This window comes from Gymnoscopelus microlampas (genome assembly GCF_963454915.1).
Source record: "Gymnoscopelus microlampas genome assembly, chromosome: 5".
Lineage (NCBI taxonomy): Eukaryota > Metazoa > Chordata > Actinopteri > Myctophiformes > Myctophidae > Gymnoscopelus > Gymnoscopelus microlampas.
The window spans coordinates 9,976,758-10,000,010 of NC_139942.1; the positions used below are offsets into that span (position 1 = coordinate 9,976,758).

The 23,253-nt window shown below is 46.7% G+C and overlaps 2 protein-coding genes across 3 annotated transcripts; both read left to right on the plus strand.

Annotated features, from left to right (window-relative positions):
* Positions 1-17: 17 nt before the first annotated feature.
* Positions 18-1,826, plus strand: LOC311044892 (deubiquitinating protein VCPIP1-like; the record flags this gene model as incomplete). Its single annotated transcript, XM_084056702.1, has 1 exon — positions 18-1,826. The coding sequence occupies one exon, from the start codon at positions 18-20 to the stop codon at positions 1,824-1,826; it is 1,809 nt and encodes a 602-aa protein (XP_083912828.1).
* A 4,687-nt stretch (positions 1,827-6,513) lies between these two features.
* On the plus strand, positions 6,514-22,971 carry LOC311045319 (deubiquitinating protein VCPIP1-like). 2 transcript variants are annotated; one of them, XR_014600758.1, is made up of 4 exons: positions 6,514-9,442; positions 18,846-18,932; positions 19,630-22,805; positions 22,865-22,960. XR_014600758.1 is itself a non-coding variant. In XM_084057154.1 (3 exons), the coding sequence occupies exons 1-3, from the start codon at positions 6,700-6,702 to the stop codon at positions 20,532-20,534; spliced, it is 3,735 nt and encodes a 1,244-aa protein (XP_083913280.1). In that variant the 5' UTR covers positions 6,514-6,699; the 3' UTR covers positions 20,535-22,971. The 2 variants fall into 2 exon arrangements, 1 of the variants encoding a protein (XP_083913280.1); XM_084057154.1 differs by having other exon boundaries at positions 19,630-22,971.
* The last annotated feature ends 282 nt before the right edge of the window (positions 22,972-23,253 follow it).

The window sequence follows — 23,253 nt, forward strand, 5'->3', positions numbered from 1 at the left end:
TACCGCAACTGGTCACTATGGCGGCCCCGAAGAAAATGAAAGAGCTGGTGGAGCTGGTGAAGGTGATGGGTCTGTCCAACTACCACTGTAAGCTCCTATCTCCGGTCCTGACCCGCTATGGCATGGACAAGCAGAGCGGCAAGGCCAAGCTGCTGAGGGACATGAATCAAGGTGAGATGTTCGACTGCTCTGTTCTAGGAGACCGGGCCTTTCTCATTGAACCGGACCATGTGTCCACCGTGGGTTACGGCAAGGACCGCTCTGGCTCCCTCAGCTACCTCCACGACACCCTGGAGGAGATCAAGAAAGCCAATAGCAACACGGAGTGCCTCATCCCGGTCCATGTGGACGGAGACGGCCACTGTCTGGTCCACGCCGTGTCCCGGGCTCTGGTGGGCAGAGAGCTGTTCTGGCACCCCCTCAGAGAGAACCTCAAACACAACTTCAAGCAGAACCTGAACCGCTACAAGGCTCTGTTCCAGGATTTCATCGACGCGGCCGAGTGGGAGGACATCATCAACGAGTGTGACCCAAATTTCACCCCCCCTGACGGAATGCCTCTCGGATTGAGAAACATCCACATCTTTGGCCTGGCCAACGTCCTCCACCGGCCCATAATTCTGCTGGACTCCCTCAGCGGGATGAAGAACTCCGGGGACTATTCCGCCACCTTCCTGCCGGGGCTTCTGGAAGAGGACAGCTGCAAAGGGAAAGACGGAAAGTTCAACAAGCCCATCTGCATCGCATGGAGCAGCTCGGGACGCAATCACTTCATCCCTCTGGTGGGCATCAAGAACACCGTCCTGCCTACGCTGCCTGCCCAGCTGCTGCCCAAAGCCTGGGGCGTCCCCCAGGAGCTGATCCGGAAGTACATAAGGCTGGAGCAGAACGACAGCTGTGTGATCGGCGGAGACCGCAGCCTCCAGGACAATTACCTGATGCGCCTGAGCAACGCCATGGACGAGGTGTTCATGGATGAGCATGGTGGCATCCATCCTTCCCTGGTGGCCGAATATCACCACCAGTTCGAGATCAAGCATACGGGGCTGATCGGGCTCAAACCGGAGGAGATGACGGCAAAAGTGCAGAGGGAGGTGTTGGAACACCGGCTCTACCGTTGCATTACATGCCAGGCGTTCCATCAATTCTATTCAGAGATGTTTGCATCCGGTGGCAAGCTCTACAACCAGGCCAGGTCAAACTATGGCTGTCTGAAACCAGGCAAGAAATACTTGGTCGGCGACCAGGTTGTGTGTTTGTACGACCCGCAGAGAGATGTCCTGCTCCTGGACACGCTTACCGCGAAGGTCCAGTGCCCCGGGTGCCACAAAATGTCGTCCCTCCGGCAAGTCCGGAGGGACGGCTCGTTGGCGTACTTGAACAAGGATGTAACCATCACGCGCACGCAGGGTGGGAAGTGCGGCTGCGGTTTCAAACACTACTGGGAGGGGAAGGAGTACGACAACCTGCCCGAGGCCTACGCCATCAACCTGGAGTGGGGCGGGCGGGAGGTGCAGGAGACGTTTTACTGGTTCCAGTACGAGGCGGACGTGTCGCTGAACAGCAACGTGTACGACGTGGCCATGGCGCTGGTCACCAAACACTTCCCGGGGGAATTTGGGAGCGAGACCCTGGTGCAGAGGGTGGTGAACAATATCCTCCTTAGGACCACAACCAAGAAGGACCTGGACGAGTATAACCCCGTCGATGGAGCGCACACGCAGCGCCACGCCTTGTATCCCCAGCAGCAGGTGACGACCGATGTCCAGTCGACTTGGGATCTATTGGAATCATTGATTTTATTGAGTGCTTTGCCATACAGGTAGGTTCCGTGATGACGTACAGACGTAGTACTCTGATCAGCGCTCCCATTTCAGGCCGCAAAGCGGGAGATCTACATGTTGAATCATAAGGCCTCAGTCTAAGTGAAATGTTATTGAGTCCCTTAATGGTTTCATTTTTTTCTCACTGCACTTTATATTTTATACATGTCACTGTGTTTTCCCGGGAGCTGTGTAGGAGAGGGGTGCTTTGTCTGTATGTGAACATAGCTGAACGCAGCTGGCTGATCGCAAACCACCGGACTGATTAGCGTCGGGTTTCTTGTGTATGCTCTCAATAAAGGCCAAGAAAGTAAATCCCCTAGGTACTTTTTTTTCTTTTTTTTTGGTGTGAATTTTTGTGAGGGGTCTCAGATCTCAGATCCAACTTGCTGCCCCCCCTCCATAATTGGGGAAGGACCGCCAACAACAACCAACAATATCCAGGGGAGACCAAGCCCCCAGAACCCAGAGGTTCCAGATAGCTACTGCAGCTTAAAACGGCCTGGGCCTTAAAACGGCCTGGGCCGCCGTCACGAACGAGCGAAAACGGTTTCGACCAATGGGCTCGACTCACGAGCTTGAGCACAGGGTTGCACATGGAGGTGATGCAAAACATGACGCGAATGGAGGTGATGCAAAACGTGACGCGAAGCGTGTCACAGAAGTCCCAAATATGCCCCGCCCGTCACATTTCCCAACCCGGAAGAAGGGGTGATTTAGCTCTGGGTGAGCAACTCAATGCAAGTGGATGGGCGGGGATTTCCAGTGCCCTCTCTATTATTTTTAACTCTATGGGGGAGACGCACCATTATTAGACCCCATCTTGTTTTATTCTGTTGCTGAAGATTGAAGCGCTTCCCGACTATGGTAGTGCACCTTACCACAGCTGGGGCCCATTACATGAACGAGCGAAAGCGGTTCCGAGCAGTTGGCTCGACTCTCGGGATAGGCCCTATGCACGGGTCCATTTGGTTCCACTTGTACACTCTCAGAGTTATGGGGGTCGTGGAAATCTGAAATTCAAAAATCTGAGAACAACTGTGCTACACTAAATGGAACAGAGCCTTCATTAGTATCACTGGTAACACCTGTGAAGGAAGTGATAATATGGCTGCTGTGCATAGAGCCTATTGCCCACGGAGGTAGACACTACTGCGCATGTGGTGGTGGGGCCCTTCATCGTCATCAAAACAAACACGGAAGTAAAAAGTGTTTATGCGCTCAGTGAGCGACTCCATAAATGGAACAGGTGGGGATTTCCTGTACTACATATATTATTGTATGCATTTGTCATACATACAAAAAAAACTATAAAAATGGGACCCAATGCCTCCCTGCTTGGCATTCAGCATCAAGGGTTGCATGGGGTTAAGTCCCTGTGACAACGCGTCGCGATGCGACGCGTTGTGAGCTTGTAGATCGGCTATTTTCAAATAGCTGATGTATAAGTTCAAGTGCTCGTGTGGCCCATAGTCGCTTCTTTTGGGCTGGTTTTCCTAGACCTGGTTGCTTGTTTCTCTCATAGAATCTGGCAACACTGGTGACAGCGTCATGTCCAGGGGGTTTACTTGTACATCATGTGACATACTAGTGTCATGTCCAGGGTGTGTAAAAAAGGCACAAAATGACATCAAGCAGTTGAATAAAAGGCTAAAACAACATTAAGGCAGTGAATAAATGAAAAAATATAATACATTTTTAAATTGTTTAAAATGTTGATAACAGGCTATTTAGACGTGCAGATCCTAGGTTCCTTGTTACCTACCTGGTATCCTAGTTTCAATGTACAGATTATTAGTTTTATAGTATATTGTTTAACTTAGTTTAGACTGATGGTATGGGTTCTTGGTTTACTATGTGATCTGGGTTTACTGAGGGACTATTATAGTCTCTCTGTATTTGTATGTGTTTACCAAGTCACTCTGGTTAAGAGCGTCTGCTAAATGCCAAAATTGTAAATTGTTTATAAAAAAGGCAAAACAATAACATAAGCCAGTGAATAAAAGGCCATTTAGCAACATTGACTCTACGCAGCAGGAGGCCAATAACTACTGTAAATGTACGCTAAGTGGAAGAAATATATACAGGCCTATGGATGTACAGTATGTTAAACACAAACACAAAACACACACAATGTCACAACATCAGACACGCACAATCATTGGACACATAAAGTCACCTCATTACAATGTGGTATAGTTAACCTTGAGCCTGTGTGTGTGTGTGTGTGTGTGTGTGTGTGTGTGTGTGTGTGTGTGTGTGTGTGTGTGTGTGTGTGTGTGTGTGTGTGTGTGTGTGTGTGCGTGTGTGTGTGCGTGTGTGTGTGCGCGTGTGTGTGCGTGTGTGTGTGTGTGCGCATGTGTGTGTGTGTGTGTGTGTGTGTGTGTGTGTGTGTGTGTGTGTGTGTGTGTGTGTGTGTGTGTGTGTGTGTGTGTGTGTGTGTGAATGTTTGTGTGCAAGTGTTTGTGTGCGTGTGTACGTGTGTACGTGTGTGCGTGCGTGTCAAGCAAGTCGTACCATTCAAACAATCCAGATATTGTGATTTAAATAAATACAAACTTGTGTTGAAACATCAGTTTTCAATTGAGGCTAATTATAGGGTTTGTACTGTATCAACACTATGATATTAATATCTACCAGATTGCTCAGCAGGCAGTGCTACACAATGGTGTAAAAAGTAAATTTACACACTTTACTGGAGTATTTCCAATTTTCTGTATTTTTATTTCTATTCCAGAGACAAATATTGTACTTTTACTCCACTGCAATTATTTGGAAACTTTAGTTACCGGTTACTTTGTAGATTTTGATTATTATTACAAAACATACATTACCCACTTCAGCCCTTTATACACTTTGGCCATATGAGAAAAAGCTCACAGATCTGCTATTTTCAAAATATTTTCAATATATTTTATACATTTGAAAACTTGTGAAATGGAACTTTTGTACTTCCCAAGTACATTTTGAATTCCGGAATTCTATATTGCAGTATTTATACTTTTACTTAAGTATAAAATGTGAGTACTTTGTCCACCACTGGTGCTACTGTAGCTTGCTATCGATAGATAGCCAGGGAAATAGTATTAAAAGTTGTTGCTCTGCTTTTATCATAAGCTGACTTCACCAGGGACAACTTTATTGTTCTCTGTAGGCCTATGTCTCACACTTCATCTCTTATGCTGGGTCCCCAGATGATTTGACAACGTTTTCTCACTGAACAGTAAACAAACCAACAAACAGTAGGCTACATACAGTATAAGTGTATGCAGTATACCCGGTATTAAATAAGACCAATACTGCATCAGAAGTAATCAGAATAGCTGAAAACCAAGGACAAAAAGGGTATCTAATATTATTATCTGGTGGAGGCCAGTATGGAGTCATGTGAGGAACTCCATGTTTGGGAAACATGCATTGACATCATTCTGATGACATCACTGATGACGTCACGCACGCGGCGCGCAGAGAAGCTAACGGCTACTTGGGCGCACACACACACACACACACACACACACACACACACACCAGCTGAGCACAGAGTAGCCTAAAGAAGAGGAGCAGTTTACCATTTCATAAATAAATAAAATAATAAATACTTGCCATTCCTTATATTTATATAATAATAACTAAAGTATAACTAATTATTGTATTAATACAATAACAAAAACAATAACAATAATAAATAATAATAATAATAATACATAAACAAACTTAGTTTTCCCTTTTAGTTACACAAAAACCATTGGTCATTGAGCCAATTTCAATTAGTTTTTGATAAAAAACAATTATTGATCACAAAATAAACGTACACCCTCGATTATAATGATACATTCTAGAAAATAAACCGATTAATGATCGATCAACGGCGATCATCAGACTTCCTGCTCAAACCAAACGTACCACATTGCAACGAGTTGCATTTTGGGTAACTGAGTCTCAAATCGACGAAAACATCGCTCGGTTTTAACCATCAAATCATTAGTGACGTTGAATCAATTTAACTCTATCGGTGTGATTAAAAACAATTGACTAGCTTCTGCAAACTCGGCACGTTTTGAGACCGAGGAACATTTAGAAATCGGCATGTTAGAACTAACGGGGATACATAACACTACAAATACCAGAAGCCACCGCGGCGACGTGGGATTTACGTCCCACAACAAAACAGTGTCGATCAGTGTTGCCATGTCGGCTTATTATAAGCGACTTTGGGGTTCTTTTCCTGTGAAGTTGCTTGTAAATATTGGTTAGTTGCGGGTTGCGTTTTCTTGGGCTTCTTTCTACAGTGTAGTTGCTTATTTGGGCTTGTTTCCTAATGTTGTTTAAACCAGTAGTTATTAAACATCTTCATGTCAGTACCCCTAAATTAATATGTATTTGTCCACGGACCCCCCATCTAAAAATATTTTGTGCCAGGAACCCACCCACATACAAGAATTTTGTTGAATTATATTTTAAAAATATTCCAAATTGTTCACTTTTTTCTACATTTGGTTTGAAAATAGCCAATCTACAAGCTTACAACGCGTCGCATGTGGCTTCTTTTTGGGCTTGTTTTCCTAGACCTGGTTGCTTATTCTTTTACAAAACCTGGCAACACTGACGAGGGACACAAAACACTACAAGTACCAGAAGCCACCGCGGCGACGTGGGATTTACGTCCCGCAACATAACAGCGTCGATAGAGAGAAGAGAAAAACGGCAACCCGCTTCCGTGTTGTTCTGGTGTTCCTAAATAACAAATAAACAGTCGTTATAGGTGGGTCAGTCCGAACCGGGCCGCACTACCATGGCTCTGTAAGCTCTTTAGACCGTTTGTGGCTTTAAATATACCTCTACATATCCATTTAAAGCCACAAAACATTCAAAAAACATGTCTCTGCTGCAAAGCTCCAAGAAGAAGGACAAGCGGATCCTGTCCGGTACCTGCCCGGACCCCAAATGCCAAGCCCGGCTCTTCTTCCCCGCCTACGGCTCCGTGAGCATCGAGTGCACCGAGTGCGGCCAGCGCCACGAGCAGCGGAACCTGCAGAACGTGGAGGAGGTGACCGATCCCGACGTGGTGCTCCACAACCTGCTCAGGAACGCCCTGCTGGGGGTCACGGGGGCCCCCAAGAAAGGCACGGAGCTGGTGAAGGTGATGGGTCTGTCCAACTACCACTGCAAGCTCCTGTCTCCGATCCTGACCCGCTATGGCATGGACAAGCAGAGCGGCAAGGCCAAGCTGCTGAGGGACATGAATCAGGGCGAGATGTTCGACTGCTCTCTCCTAGGGGACCGGGCCTTTCTCATTGAACCGGACCATGTGTCCACCGTGGGTTACGGCAAGGACCGCTCGGGCTCCCTCATCTACCTCCACGACACCCTGGAGGAGATCAAGAAAGCCAACGTCAACAAGGAGTGCCTCATCCCGGTCCATGTGGACGGAGACGGCCACTGTCTGGTCCACGCCGTGTCCCGGGCTCTGGTGGGCAGAGAGCTGTTCTGGCACGCCCTCAGAGAGAACCTCAAACACAACTTCAAGCAGAACCTGGACCGCTACAAGGCTCTGTTCCAGGATTTCATCGACGCGGCCGAGTGGGAGGACATCATCAACGAGTGTGACCCGCTCTTCATCCCCCCAGAGGGAGTTCCTCTGGGACTGAGAAACATCCACATCTTTGGCCTGGCCAACGTCCTCCACCGGCCCATAATTCTGCTGGACTCCCTCAGCGGGATGCGTAGCTCCGGGGATTACAGCGCCACCTTCCTGCCGGGGCTGGTGCACGAGGACAGCTGCAAGGGGAAAGACGGCAAGTTCAACAAGCCCATCTGCATCGCGTGGAGCAGCTCGGGGCGCAACCACTACATCCCTCTGGTAGGCATCAAGAACACCGTCCTGCCCACGCTGCCCGCCCAGATGCTGCCCAAAGCCTGGGGCGTCCCCCAGGAGCTGATCAGGAAGTACATCCGGCTGGAGCAGGACGGCAGCTGTTTGATCGGCGGAGACCGCAGCCTCCAGGACAAATACCTGATGCGCCTGGTCAACGCCATGGAGGAGGTGTTCATGGAGAAGCACGGCATCCACCCCTCCCTGGTGGCCGACGTGCACCAGTACGTGTACCGCCGCACAGGGGTGATCGGCGTCCAGCCGGAGGAGGTGACGGAGGCGGCGCGGCGGTCGGTGTTGGAGAACCGGCTCCACCGCTGCCTGATCTGCGGGGCGCTGTCGGAGCTCCACGTGCCGCCCGAGTGGCTGGCGCCCGGCGGGAAGCTCTACAACCTGGCCAAGTCCACGCACGGCCAGCTGAGGCCCGACAAGAACTACAGCTTCCCGCTGAACAACGTGGTGTGCTCCTACGACCCGCAGCGGGACGCCCTGCTGCCCGACTACAAGCTGAGCTCGCTGACCACGTGCCACTGGTGCCACGGCACCTCCGTCCGGCACGTCCGCGGCGACGGCTCGGTGGCGTACCTGGACGGCGACCGCACCAACGCGCGCTCGCTGGGCGGCAAGTGCGGCTGCGGCTTCAAACACTACTGGGAGGCGAAGGAGTACGACAACCTGCCCGAGGCCTTCCCCATCACCCTGGAGTGGGGCGGGCGGGTGGTGCGGGAGACGGTGTACTGGTTCCAGTACGAGGCGGACGTGTCGCTGAACAGCAACGTGTACGACGTGGCCATGAAGCTGGTCACCAAGCACTTCCCGGGGGAGTTCGGCAGCGAGCTCCTGGTGCAGAAGGTGGTGAACACCATCCTGCGCCACACGGCCAAGAAGAACCCGGACGAGTACAACCCGGTGAGCATCGACGGCGCGCACGCGCAGCGCCTCACCGACGTCGTCGCCGCGGGGGCCGCAGAGACCCCGCCGCAGCAGCAGGCTTCGAGCGACAGTCAGCCGCCGCCCACCAAGATCATCCTGACGGGTCCCAAGTCCAAGACCATCCACAAGGAGGAGCTGACGATGAGCCGCGCCGAGCGCAGCCTCCAGCAGAGCATCAGCGAGCAGGCGCTGCTCAGCCAGAAACGACGCACCGACCGCCTCAAGCAGGACGAAAACAAGAACCACGGCCGCCCGGCGTCCCCCGGAGGTGGAGGTGGAGGGTCTCCAGAAACAACGTCCTCTTCCTCCTCCGCTCCGGCCACGCCCACTAAATACTCATCTTTGTCACCGTCGCCCAACAAGGAGAAGAAGATCCGCGTCACCACCAGCGACGGGCGGCAGGCCACGCTGACGCTGTCGGCTCGCACCACCTTCTCGGAGCTGCAGCGCAGCGTGTGGGCGCAGTTCTCGGTGCCGGCGGCGCGCCAGTGCATCCGCCACGGCTTCCCGCCCAAGGAGCTCGTGGCGCCGCCCCGTGGCGAGGAGAACGAGCCTGTGGTGGCGCTGCAGCACGGCGACAGGGTCACCGTGGAGATACTGAGGGGCCCCGAGGAGAAGGGCGCCGCCGTCCCCTCCTCGCAGCAGGAGAAGAGCCCCGCCCCACCGGCCGAGGCTCTGCCCCTTCGCACGACTGGCTCCGCCCTCCTGAAAGTCGAGGGGGAGGGGCTGAGCGGCGGGCGGCTGAGCAGCAGAGAGCTACAGGACAGCATAGACCTGGAGATGTCCTCCCTATGTCTCCTAGCAACCTTGATGGGTGAGTTGATAAGACGCAATTAAAAAAAAAGCTAAGCTTAAACTTCATGACACTCAAGCATACAACCTTGTATGTACAAAATGGTTACTTTTCAGGAAATGGGAAAAAAGAATGGATTCAATTTAGTTATTATTGAGGCACAAGCTCAAATCCACAGACACACCTTCACTGTCACAAAAAAAATCCAAATTAGGAAAAATAGCCAATCTACAAGGTCACAACGTGTTGTGTGAGCTTGTAGATCAGCTGTTTTTGCTACTTTTGCAATCTGGAGATACAAGGTTTCTACCCGACAGTGACCACTTCCCAAGCAGTTAGTGAAATGTTGCTCGCTGTCTAGGTGATGTTTATTGTTAGGATTTTATTGATTCCAATTCTAACCCATATTGACCTGAGGCCGATTCTAAAAACGCCCTCTAAAGCCTGACCTAAGTTTTCTGGAAAACCTCAAATATTTATTCAAAATGTATGCTGCTATATACTGTACATAGCAACAACAACCCCAAAAGGGGGCCCAGGTACCAACAAAGGGCATTGGGTTCCATTTGTACCCTTCCATAGTTAAGCAAACACTGAGGATTCTATACAGTGCAGAGTTGGGGTCCCAGAAATAGAATGTTTAATCAAAGTTAGTGGCCTAATGCATTGGTTCTCAAAGTGGGGTCCAGGGACCCCCAGGGGTCATTGAGGGTGTTCCAGGGGGTACCCAGCAAGATGTGTTAATACAGCGCCACAATAATTTTAACCACTTTATCCATATTTTATACGTTGGCTATTCAAAAATAGCAGATATACAAGCTCGAAGATGTGCTATTTTTGAGCATTCAAAAAAAAAAGCATGAAAGTGTTTTTCCCCCCTCTCTAGTCTTCTCTTCTGGGGGTCCCTGGCACATAACATTTTCAGATGGGGGTCCGTGGCCAAATAAATATCGAATATTGAACTAAAGTGCATTATATGTGACCTGCACTCCGTCTCCCAGGCACCTAGCTGACCGTTTCTCACTGCTTGTGAGTACTGTGCCGTAGAAAAATTGTTCTCAGGTCATTTTCACGTCAACAAGGACCCCCCCAAAGTCCAAACTGATGTATATTAAGCTGCGGGCCCCCCCGTTTGAAATGATTTAGTGCCAGGGCCATGCATCTCCGTTTTTAGTTTTGAGTACAGGTGCTTTAAAGTCATGGGTCTTCAACGTTTTCAGGCCAAGGACCCCCTAGCTGAGAGAGAGAGATGAAGCAGGGACCTCTATATTGTATAAAATTGTGTTTCAGATAAACTTTTGCGCTCTACACACCTATAACTCTTTGCCAAAAATAGCAGATCTACAAGCTCACAACGCCTCGCGCTGCGAGGCGTTGTGAGCTTGTAGATCTGCTATTTTTGGCAAAGTTCTCCTCAGAAAAGGGATACTAGGGTTCAAGTGGTTAATGTGAAAACATTTTTTTATATCACACAAAGATTTGGGGGACCCCCTGTAGTAACTCTGAGGACCTCCTAGGGGTCCCGGACCCCCTGTTGAAGACCCTTGCTTTTAAGTGATATTTATTTGTTAAAATATGCATGTAAATATGTTCGTCGATTAGCTCTGCGATAAACCGTGAACAAAAGGAGAGGGTCCGCACACCATCTAGAATTCTAGATGCTCCCAAAATAATTTCATAATCGAGCCGCGGTCAATAAATAACAACGTTTTGGCCTGTGTGGCCTTCGTCAGGTATACCAGATACCTGACGAAGGCCACAAAAAATAGATTATTTTGAGAGCATCTTAGACCAATAGGAGAGATAACAGGCGTTGATCAAAATAACAATTCTTTAATTAAGTAATGCAGATGTTTGAGAGAGCGTCAAATGAAACCAAATGGACCCGTAAAGGTTTCATTTTACGCTCTCAAGGGTTAAAGAAGATCTATAAGGGTCCATTTGGTTACCAACTCTCCATCATTTAGCTGGGGACCACCCGGAACCCCTCTCAAGGACCACTGGTGGTCCCCGGACCACTGGTTGAGAACCACTGCTATAGAGTGTTTGTTCAGTAACAGTGCTGGTCTCCCCGTCTCCAGCTCTGTAGCACACAGAAAATACATCGGGATACCAATTTCACCCATTCAGAGAGAGAGAAGCCATACAGCATAAACAAGTGGAATATGCTCTATGCACAGCAGCCATATTGTGGAGAACTTCACAAGTGTTGTCAATGATACTAATGCAGGCTCTGTTCCATTCAGATCAAAGTAAACAGAGTCTGGGTGCTGATATTGTGCATGTTGGCTCACTGGAAACACTCTGAGGGGGTTCCAAATGGCCCCTTGACGGGTGTGTAACTAAGGGTCCATTTGGTTCCATTTGTACACTCAGAGTTATGGGGGTCATGTCTGAGCCTGAGGGACCACTGTGCTACACTAAATGGAACAGAGCCTTCATTAGTATCATTGGCAACACCTGTGAAGGAAGTGATATTGGGCTGCTGTGAATAGAGCCAATTGGAGATGACGAAACAAAGAAAAATAAGCAGACAAAATTTGAACTGTATAAAAGTGAAGCTGATAACTTATCCTTGTGGGTTTCTTTTTCCTGATTGGCTTAAATTGACAACCCCGCCCTGAAGATGTATTTTGTTTGTTTACTAAGGAGTGGAGAGACCCTGGCTGCTACTGAACAAACACTGTATTACTATCACAATATAGAACAAAAAAAAAACGTTTTGTTTTAACCAAAACAAAAAATTCAAACCGGGAACGCATCTGTGTAACCACTTACTTTATCTATATTTTATACTTTGGCTATTCAAAAATAGCAGATCTACAAGCTCATAGCGCTATGAGCTTGTATTTCTGCTATTTTTGAAAAATCGTGAAAATTTGTGCAAATCTTTGAATATATATATATATCTTTAAAGCGAACATGTGTAACTCAAATCTTTGCTTCTGGGGGGTCCTTGGAACAAAATATTTTGAGATGGGGGGGGGTCCGCAGCTAAATACATATCTAAAAATGTTTTCCAAATCCTAACAGTATATACTATGTTGCTATATCAGTGGTGCTCCAACTTTTCCATGTCAACGACCCCCAAAAATGATATGTATTTGGCCGCCGACCCCCATCTCAAAATATGTTGTTCCAGGGACCCCCAGAAGCGATCGGAGTTAAAATCGGAGTTAAAAATGTTCACTTTAAAACATATATATACTAAAAGATTTTCCCCAAAAATAGCAGATCTACAAGCCTGTAGATCTGCTATTTTTTGAAAAACACAACTAGGCTCTATGCCAGTCTGTCATCCACCCTCGGCCATGACAGTGTGGCATGGCATGTCCTCCAATGGATTAAAGTTGTCAGTCGCCTGCCATCTGATTGCTGTCATTTTTATATAAGATTAAAGAGTATTAGAATGGGTCTACATGTTCCATTCAGAAGCATCTTCCATTTCATCCTAATGCTCTCGGATATTCCATAAAAGCAAACGTTTAAATGAGGCCTGATGCTCTGTTTTGACTTGGTTATGCAAGAGCATGCCAGTCGCCAAACGGTACTCGAATATCTGTTTTTATTATGAAGTTGATGTATTTGGCCATTTTCAAGCTATCGTTGGAGATCGTGGAGAGAGAGAGAGAGGAAATGTCAGGAGAGATGAGGAAGAACATGCAGTCAAGAGCCTCAGGTTGGATTTGAACCCGGGTCCGCTGTGTGAGGAGGACTGAACTTTAATTGTACACACTGGGTCAGCCCATATCTGGCTTGTTTTAAAGTGATTTAACCCATTCAAACCCGGGAACGCATCTGTGTCATTTTAGATTACTTTGGCTATTTTTTTTATTTTTTGCAAATCTTGAATCCTGAATATATATTTTAAAGCGAACATGTGTAACTCAAATCTTTGCCTCTGGGGGTCCCTGGAACAACATATTTTGAGATGGGGGTCCTCGGCCAAATACATATAATTTTGGGTGGTCCTTGACAAAAGTTTGAGAACCACTGATATTATAGCAACGTAGTAAAAAAAAAGATTTGAGTTAAAAATGTTCACTTTAAAAAACATATACTATATTCTAAGATTTGCACACATTTTCACGATTCATGAATAGGCAAAAAAAGGTTTAAAAAAAACAAAAGGTTTGAAATACGTTTGCTGTAAAACCTTGCTCATACTCAATCTGAATAAAAGGGCAGTGGCATAAAGGTTTTTTAGCTTTGATTTAAAAGAACAGAGTTGCAGCAGAGCTGCAATTTTCTGGGAGCTTGTTCCAGACATGTGGAGCATAAAAAGTGAACGCTGCTTCTCCATGTTTAGTTCTGATTCTGGGGACATAAAGCAGACCTCTCTCCCAGATGATCTGAGAGGTCTGGATCGTTCATGATCTGACACGACACACATGAGGACAAATGTATTTTGGCCCTAAACCATTCAATGCTTTATAAACCAACTGTAGTATTTTAAACCATTCAATGCTTTAGAAACCAACTGTAGTATGTTAAACCATTCAATGCTTTATAAACCAAATTGGAAATAGATTTTTTTTTAACATACAGGGAACAATTGTAAAGATTTAAGAACTGGAGTGATATGTTTACAGGTCTCCCTAAAAAAATCAATCAGACGATTATGTTCCACTTTGTTGGTATAGGACTGGTAAGGACTCTAGCAGCATCGTTATGAATCAACTACAGTCGTCTGCTAGAGTTTTTAGGGAGACCTGTAAAGACACTGTTACAGTAGTCCAGTCTACTGAAGATTAATGCATGGACAAGTTTTTCTAAATCCTGTTGAGACATACTGTCCTTTAATACAGGACGTGATATTTTTTTTTAGGTGATAGTAGGCTGACTTTGTGATTCAGTTAACCCGACTTTGTGATTCAGTTAACCCATTCAATCCGGGAACGCATCTTTGTAATTTTAGATTTCTTCGGCTATTCAAAAGCTGATATACAAGCTCATAGCGCGGCACCGAGCAGATCTATGAGCTTGCAGATCTGCTATTTTTGAAAAAAACATTTGTAACGCAAATATTTGCTTCTGGGGGTCCCCTGGAACAAAATGTTTTGAGATAGTATGTTGCTACATCAGTCGTGCTCCAACCTTTCCATGTCAAGGACCCCCAAAATGACATGTATTTAGCCCCCATCTCAAAATATGTTGTTCCAGGGACCCCCCAGAAGCACAGATTGGAGTTATTCAAATATTCAAAGATTTGCAGACATTTTCCAAGATTTTTAAAAAAATAGCAGATCTACAAGCTCGTAGCGCTGCACTCGGTGCCGCGCTCTGAGCTTGTAGATCTGCTATTTCTGAATAGTCAAAGAAATGTAAAGAAATGACACAGACGCGTTCCTGAATTGAATGGGGTTACGTGATACAGTATATTTTTGAGGAGGATAGTAGGCTGACTTTGTGATTCAGTTAATGTGACTGTTTTTGGCTTGGCTCGTTGGTTTTTAACGTCACTGATTGATGCTGGATGCTGACTTTGTATCTGTCTGCCCTTGGCTCCACAAACAATTCCTTCGGTTTTGTCTTTATTTGATTGAAGAGCATTATGGCACATCCAATTGTTGATTTGCTCAATGCATTTACTCACTGTTTGCTGTTTGTAGTCCCTACAACAGGGGTCTTCAACGTTTTCAGGCCAAGGACCCCCTAGCTGAGAGAGAGATGAAGCAGGGACCCCCTCTATATTGTATAAAATTGTGTTTTAGATAAACTTTTGCTGCTCTTTTTTCCCTGTACACACCTACAACTCTTTGCCAAAAATAGCCGATCTACAAGCTCACAACGCCTCGCAGCGCGAGGCGTTGTGAGTTTGTAGATCTGCTATTTTTGGCTAAAGTTCTCAGAAAAAGGATGCTGAAGTTCAAGTGGTTAATGTAAAAATAAATTATCATATCACACAAAGATTTGGCGGACCCCCTGTAGTAACTCTGAGGACCCCCTAGGGGTCCCGGACCCCCTGTTGAAGACCCCTGCCCTACAACCTTAGAGCATCATCAATGGGTCTGAACATTTCGGGTCTGAACATTTCTTAACAAGTTCTAGGGTGTTTCCTGTGTCGTGCGTGGCCTCGGTCACATGCTGAGTCACGGTGGTGGACAGTAGCAAAGTACATACTCGAGTACTGCACATGTATCTGTACTTTAGTATTTGTATTTTTGGATACTTATGACCTTCACTCCACTACATTCCACTCCGCTCCACTTTTCAGGGGTGACATTTGTTTTCGCTTCATCCCATGTATGTAACCAGGAGTGCAACAGTTAATCAAACTAATTGATTTAATCTATTATTTATAAAACTATTCAAAAATAATTGATAATTTAATAAAATAATCAATTCAAATCCCTATTTTGGGTGTGTCATTATAGGCAAAACGTTTAAAATAATGTAACACATGTTTGGGGTCATTTTAAGGTCTGCTTTGCGTTTTGTTTCAGTGTTTAGATATTTCATATTCATTTTATCAGACAGGCCCCCTCCCCATATAAACCCATTGTAACTTTAAACTCCATTTTAACCATGTTAGATTCATTGAAAACACCTGTCCTCGGTTCTGGTGACTGATATTGTCCTTCTAATGTGTGAGGGGCTGTGCTTTTTATTTTTTATATATCCGTTGGAAAATGAAAAATAAATGAATAAATGAAAAGAGTCATTGAAAAAACACGGCCCCTCATGCATTAGAAGGACAATATCACTCACCAGAACCAAGGACGGGTGTTTTCAATTAATTTAACATGGTTAAAATGGAGTTCGAAGTTACAATGGGTTTCTATACGGAGAAGGGTGTGTCTGATAAAATGAACATCAAATATTTAACTACTGAATCAAGCAACTTCAAAACTGCCTGGGGTGCACACAAAAGCCTGAGTAGACATTAAAATGACCCCAACATGTTATATGTGACATGTAGAGATGAGGATATTCAGGATAACATGAGGGTTTAAACAGGTGTAGAAAACAAAGAAACACAGTCAACTCAGTGAGGACAGGTTGTGCTTCCCAGCATGTGATTGGTCGGCGAAATGTCCAGACGGTCTTCCTGCTGTGCTTGGATTGGCTGGAGCAGTAGACAGGCTTGAATAACAAACTGCAGGTATTGCGTTAACAGCAGCCTCTAGAGCCCACATAACTGCATTCCACTGATGCAGGTAACTGTTTGTACTCAAATGGTAAATATCACATGTTTATAGTTGTGAAACAGTCTGCCTTGAGTCCATATGTAACATAATGTAATGGTGTCTCATCAGTGTCCTATGAAGTGGTGCATATAAGACAACTGGCAAGATATAAATTAGTAGGCTCATTTAAAAGTTGATTATACATTGAGGTTGATTGTTTTATCTAAGTAATCTTTTCATTTGGGACCTAATCAAAATCATACATACTTTAGTTTCAAGTTTCAGCCCTTCTCTCACTTTATCAAAGTCAGTATGGCCCTCTGGAAAGAAATGTTGCCCTCCTGTGCTTTAGAAAAAAGTAAAAAAGATTTGGTGCTAGCCAGGGATAAGAAAATAATGTTTGTGTTGCATTGTTGTGGACTGGGCTTAACAACTAAGATATTTTCAAAATATCTTAGTTGTTAAGCCCAGTCCACAACAATGCAACAAAACCGTTGCGGAACCTTGCAGAGAAACGTCGCTTCGGTCTGATTCGCCCCGTTGCTGATCGGCGCGTGCCGGCTCATTGCGTCGCAGGTGATTCAACTTGAGAGGTGAAAGAGAGAGAAAAATAGAGCGAGCGAATGGGGGGAAAGGAAAGGAGAGCTATTTCATATTTTTATACGAGAGTATAAAAATATAGAATATAATCGGTTGACATACTATGGAAACGGTAAGCTATCCCTGCTCCTTGCTGTCACCATCTGTCACTGTCCAGTTTAGGGACGGACCTAGTCTGCTGTGGAAATGACAATTGGTCGCAACTCGGCGCCTAGGTGTGAACTGTCCAGTTGCAAACCCCAGTTTTAGGATTCTGATGCAAGTGGTTGCCAGTTTTAAGTGGGTGTGTGTTGGCTGTAGATTAGATTAAATACAAAATTGTACAACAGGATTGCCTGGGTGTGTGGGTGGGGCTGTTCCATTGTGACATTTCAGGTGGACTTTAAACTGTTGTGCACAACACACACTCGCACACACATGCACATATAACACACAAACATATATTGTTGTACACAACAAACTCACATACACACATACTGTAGCGTGCGCACACACACCTGTCATTTGTGATAAGCTCTCCTTTGGTGCTTTTTGGATTTTGGACTTTTGGCTGACATACTGTACTGACCGACAGAGTGCCTCATAGTAAAACTTCAAGAACACAAAATAGACTTTTGAGAAAGAGTGTCTGTGAGAGTTTTCTGAACTAGAAACGTTTGCTCCCTAGTTCCTCTTGTACAAATACAATTCAGGCATTTATCAGACACTCTTATCCAGAGCCACTTAAAAGTGCAAGATCAGAGTAAGCAGAGTCAACATGAACTTTAGTCAATAAACAACACGGTAAAGAGTCTTATAAGTAGAGTCCAGAGTGCCTCAAAGCAACTACCGATGCCAGCAAGTTATGCTAATTGTTTTTAGGTAATATACTGGCATTGTAGTGAAAACATGGCTTAGGGATACAAGGTAAACCATGAACCTAGCATCTGTCTAAACAACATCTATCTAAATAACATTCTGTAGATTTGTAATCAAGAAGTATCTCAATCAACTGCAGTGGTTTTCAACCTTTTTCCTACCAAGGTCCATTATTTAATCGGCATTTGGGCCACGGACCACCATTTGATGAGATTTAGACTCTCAGACCCAAAACTTGGAATATTTTGTCCTCAATTCCATACTGTATTGATGTGGTACCATAGGAGAGATAACAGGCAAGCGTTGATCAAAATAACAATTCTTCTACATTCTATAATTGTGTTACTTCTCGTGAATTAAGTCATGCAGATGTTAAACAATACTTTAACTCTTGAGAGTGTAAAATTAAACCAACCCTTACGGGTCCATTTGGTTTCATTTTACACTCAAGAAGACATAGGCGGCGGGTGAGCCCGACATTTGGGAAGGCGCGCGTGCATGTGTCCCCCTCCCGCGCGCGCGCGATTTTTTTCGGGTTTAGCGCGGATAAAGTTACTTTTTGGTTACTTTATTTCGGTTTTAGGGTTAGATATTGACCAGCGACAGCACACACAATATATAGTAGCCTAAATAATGCTGCGCACATTTATTATATATAATTTGCTCAATTTAAAAAAAGAATCAGGATAACATTTGGGAAGGCTTAGCCTACCCTAGCCTTCATTACCCGCCGCCTATGCAAGAAGAGGTGAGTGCTAGGGGGGTGAGGTGGAGTCTGAAGAGGTGAGTGCTAGGGGGTGAGGTGCAGTGGTGACTTGTGTGATTTTTATTTGCAGGTGAAGACGTGTGGTCGTATGCCAAGAAAATGCCTCACTTGTTCCAGCAGGGTGGCGTCTTCTTCAACATCGTCAAGAAAGATATGGGTATGTTTCCTCCTCAACACTTATTAAACATTTGAAGGACTTCACCCATTTTCAGCCATATCTCTTTATAATTGGTCCTCACTAATGCTCATATAAGATGGCACCATTTCTGTCTACTCTCTGTGTCTCAGAGGAGGGCTGTGGATAGTTCAGGAACTTGCCTGCCAGTGACATCATCGGTAGGCAGGTTTGGTCATTTCTCTTTTTTTTATCAATGCAAGAACAACGGCTTCTATTTCAGCATGCTAACTTTCCAGGAAGAGAGAGGCTGTAGTTTCTATTAGCTTGGAATCCCCATCGACGATGTCACTGGTAGGCAGGTTTCTGTACTGTCCACACAGCCCTCCAATGAGACACAGAGTGAATTGACAGAAATTGTGCCTTCTTAACCCATTTAGTCACTTCAGGTCTCTTTGGCTATTCAAAAATAGCAGATATACAAGCTCATAGCGCGGCACCGAGTGCCGCGCTATGAGCTTGTAGATCTGCTATTTTTTTTTTAAACGTGAAAAAATATTGTTTACATTATTTTCAAAAAACTGTTAAAATGTTTTGAATCAGCCTCAGGTCTTAATGGGTTAAAATGTGCAATAGTGAGAAGTTGAAAATGGTGTGCTCCTTTAAGTGGCTAACACACAAACCTGTCCTTTTCATAATTAATCACTGTGTGTGTGTGTGTGTGTGTGTGTGTGTGTAGGTCTGTTGGATGGTAAACACTGCAGCCTCCCTCACCTCAGTGGCAAGACGTTTGTCTACAACGGGGCGGAGCAGCGGGTGGAGCTCTGCGTGGACGCCGTCGGTCACTTCCCCGTCGGGCCGGACGTGGAGGAGCTGGTGAAGGAGGCGCTGGCCGACTCGGCCTCCTCCGGGCGGAGCCGCGAGGGAAGCCCCGCCCACACGGGCGGAGGAGGCGGCGGCGTCCTGCGGCTGGGCAGCGGGGGCGTGGTCAGGAAGAAGGAGCACGCCCAGAACATCACCGCCTTCCAGGGCAAAGGTCACTCGCTGGGGAGCGGCGGCGGCGGCACGGGGGGCTCCTCCCCCCAGGAGCACCGGCCCATCACGCGGCAGCACAGCAGCGGGGTGGACCTGAGCGACAGCGTGACTCGGGGGGCGGAGCTGTGGCAGATTCCCGAGGAGGCGGGGCTGGGGGGCGGGGGCGGGGTCAGGGAGCTGGTGCGCGTGGCGCCGGGCGTGGCCACGTCCCGCGACAGCCGGGGGGCGCTGCTGGACCCCGGCTACGTGGAGGAGCAGAGACGCAGGCTGCTGGAGAACGTCTCCAACATCCAGGCCTCCATGGACCGACACCTGAGGCAGCAGCAGCAGCAAGGCTCCCAGGGGCCCAAAGAGGCCCCCCGGGGCCCCCCGGCTGACAGGCAGCGGACAGACGGGGCGGATAAAGCGGCCGGCGCCGAGTCTGTGCCTCCCAGCCAATCGGTGCCTCCGGCGGTGTCTTCCATGGACCTGTCGGCGCTCCCTCCCGAAGCACAAGGTGGCGCCGCGCCGGCGCCCGCCGGCCTCTCGAAGGAGGACGAGGAGGAGATGGAGAGCCAGGATAACGAGGAGCTCCGCCTCCCCGCCACCGAGCCCATGGACCACTCCTGATCCAGGCTGTTGGCCTCCGCTCCGGTTCGGGATCCAATCAGCTCGTGGTTCTTTGGTTGTTTGTTTTACTGCATGAAGAGTAGAATGAATGAAGAAGGTTCTCCTCAACGGCCGTCGATCTCATCGCTAACGCAGCCGGCTTGGCGCTGCCGCTAACGCACCGAGGGCTGCTGGGAGGCAGGAGGGGCTACTGGGAGGTTTACTGGGAGGCAGGAGGGGCTACTGGGAGGGTCCGGGAACGCGTCTTGGTGTGTGAAAAGCATTCCTGTAGATAGGATCCATCCTACTCCGAGTCTTAACTCTGAAAGCGGCAACACAGCAGAAGTTATTGAACGCTTAGGGCTGCTACATACTCCAAACGACGCCTAACCTTTTCCCCCCGGTTTTCGGGAGGGCTTTCCGACGCCAAACAAAAGTTCGGAAAGACGAAACCATTTTATACTTCCCTCTCTTGAGTTCTGGTGGACAGTGTGTGTATGTGTTCTCTCTCTCCATGAATTCATTGCCATCTAGTTGTGTTCATGGTCGATCAGAGAGGGATTATAAAGTCGTTTGCACCTCCTAACCTCCCCCAGCCAACATCTCTTCAAAACGATCCATTGTTCGCTGCTGGTAGAATCAAGCTTTTTGGGGCAGAAAGGATGCAGAAACGAGCTTCGGGGCAGAATGCGGAAACAAAACTAACTAAACCACTCCCACCTTTGAGCCTAGCTGAACAAAGTTGGGACGTCAGTTGGAGTATGCTGCAGCCTTAACCCCACCCCCTCTACACCCTCTCTACACCCAACACTACTGTGCTGCAAAACATTGCTTTAGTCAATTTCATAACCAACCACCCAACCCACCCCTGTAGCTGCAGCAGTCAGAGCGGTGTTTCATTTATATTCCGCAGTATGACCGTGTCGCTTGCTGACTTTTATTTCCTTTTTTCATATTTTTGTCTCCCAATTTAGTACTTTCAATTCCCGATTCCCTTTACATATGTATCGCCATTTCACTATAATTAGCCGTTCGTGGGTTGAGCGCAGACGACCACGCGTCTCGTCCGATACGCGCAACGTTGAGGTCGCTTCTCTCCCGCTGACGGTGAGGAGTTTCACCGGGAGGACGTAACGCATGCGGAAGAACACTCTTATTCCTCCCAGCTCCACAACCCCACTCGGAACAGGCTCCCACGATCAAGTTGTAGGTGTCATTCATGCAGAGACAGACACTCCTCCGCCCACTCCTACCGGCTGTGGGCGGAGCCTGTCGGTGGGGAATGTTGACCGGGGGGGAGTAGGACGGAGGCGCTACGTCCTTTCGGTGGGGGCTCCTTACTGGCAGGTTAGCCGGTAGGATACAACGGCAGTGGCGACATAGAAATGTGTGGGGAGGAATTCATTGGTATAATGACTAAACTGGGAGAAAAAGGGGTAAAAAATAATCTAATTCAAATAACAACAAAAAAGGACTTCTTGTCAGTAAGCAACCCCGTGGTGCGACGGATTCTAAATAGAGCCTGAACGGTCAGCATTTGGGTTCAATTCACTTCTCTGCTTTCTCTCGGAGAGGAGGAGCTTCCTGGCATCCGACCATAACTCATAACCCGTCGTCATTTCTCAGAGTCGACGTCTATTAATGTGTGTAGGATCTGAATTCATTGGGGTTTGAAGAATGACATGCATTATGTATCACATTTAATCGATGGTTCATTTATTTGATTCCACGTGTCTTTCTCAAGAGCAATGAGGATGTATTGTTCCCCAAAAAATAACAACAATATGACCAAAGATTACAGTATATCTGTCACCTGATATTAACACCCCTCAGCCAATACATGATGTACTATCATACTATACTAGATAAATAATATACTATGTATCAACTTCCAAACTACTACACCAATAATAATAATTATAATAATTTTAATAATAACATCCTAAAAGGGAATTCAAGTGGTCTCTTTCAAGAGAGCTTCCTCTTCTTCCATTCTGTGACAGAATTATTTAACCACTAAAAACGCTACATACTTAATTGACCGGAGTACCCCAGGGCTCTGCACTAGGTCTGCTCCTTTTTTTCCCCCCTCTACGCCAAATCTCTTGGGTAAAAATAGCCGAGTGTAAGCTTGTAGATCGGCTATTTTCGCCAAATGTTCCCCCCGCACCGAATAGTGACGCTAAGGTTCATGTGGTTATGTCTGTTTTGCCCCAAGTAGTGTGTTGATTCAAGCTGGACTCCTAGATGTTTGACAGGTGTGTGTGGGGGACCTGTGTGTTCGTTTGATTGGTGGAGTTTGAACCCACCACTCCTAACAAACCAGGAAGTGACATCACTACTAAAACTAGTGATGAAACTACACTCACTTTAAAGCTAAAGTGAACACATATTTTACTTTATCGTATGTTAGTTTGCCTAGATCAACGTCGGGTCCAAATGGAACCGTTTTTTAATGGATCTGTAACTCTGAGAGTGTACAAACGGAACCAATTGGACCCTTCCGGGTCCATTTGGTTCCGTTTGTACACTCTCAGAGTTAAAGAAACACTGAGGATTTTACAGGGTAGATTCAGGTCTCTTGAGATTAAAAATGGTATCAAACGGGGGTCCTTGGCCTAATGCATATCAAACTAGGGGGTCCTTGAAATGGAAAAAGGTCGAAGACCCAGATGTCCTCCTTGCTCTTGAAACGACCTGGTCAGCTTAACCGCCTTAAAAAAAAAAAAGCTTTTTGTTT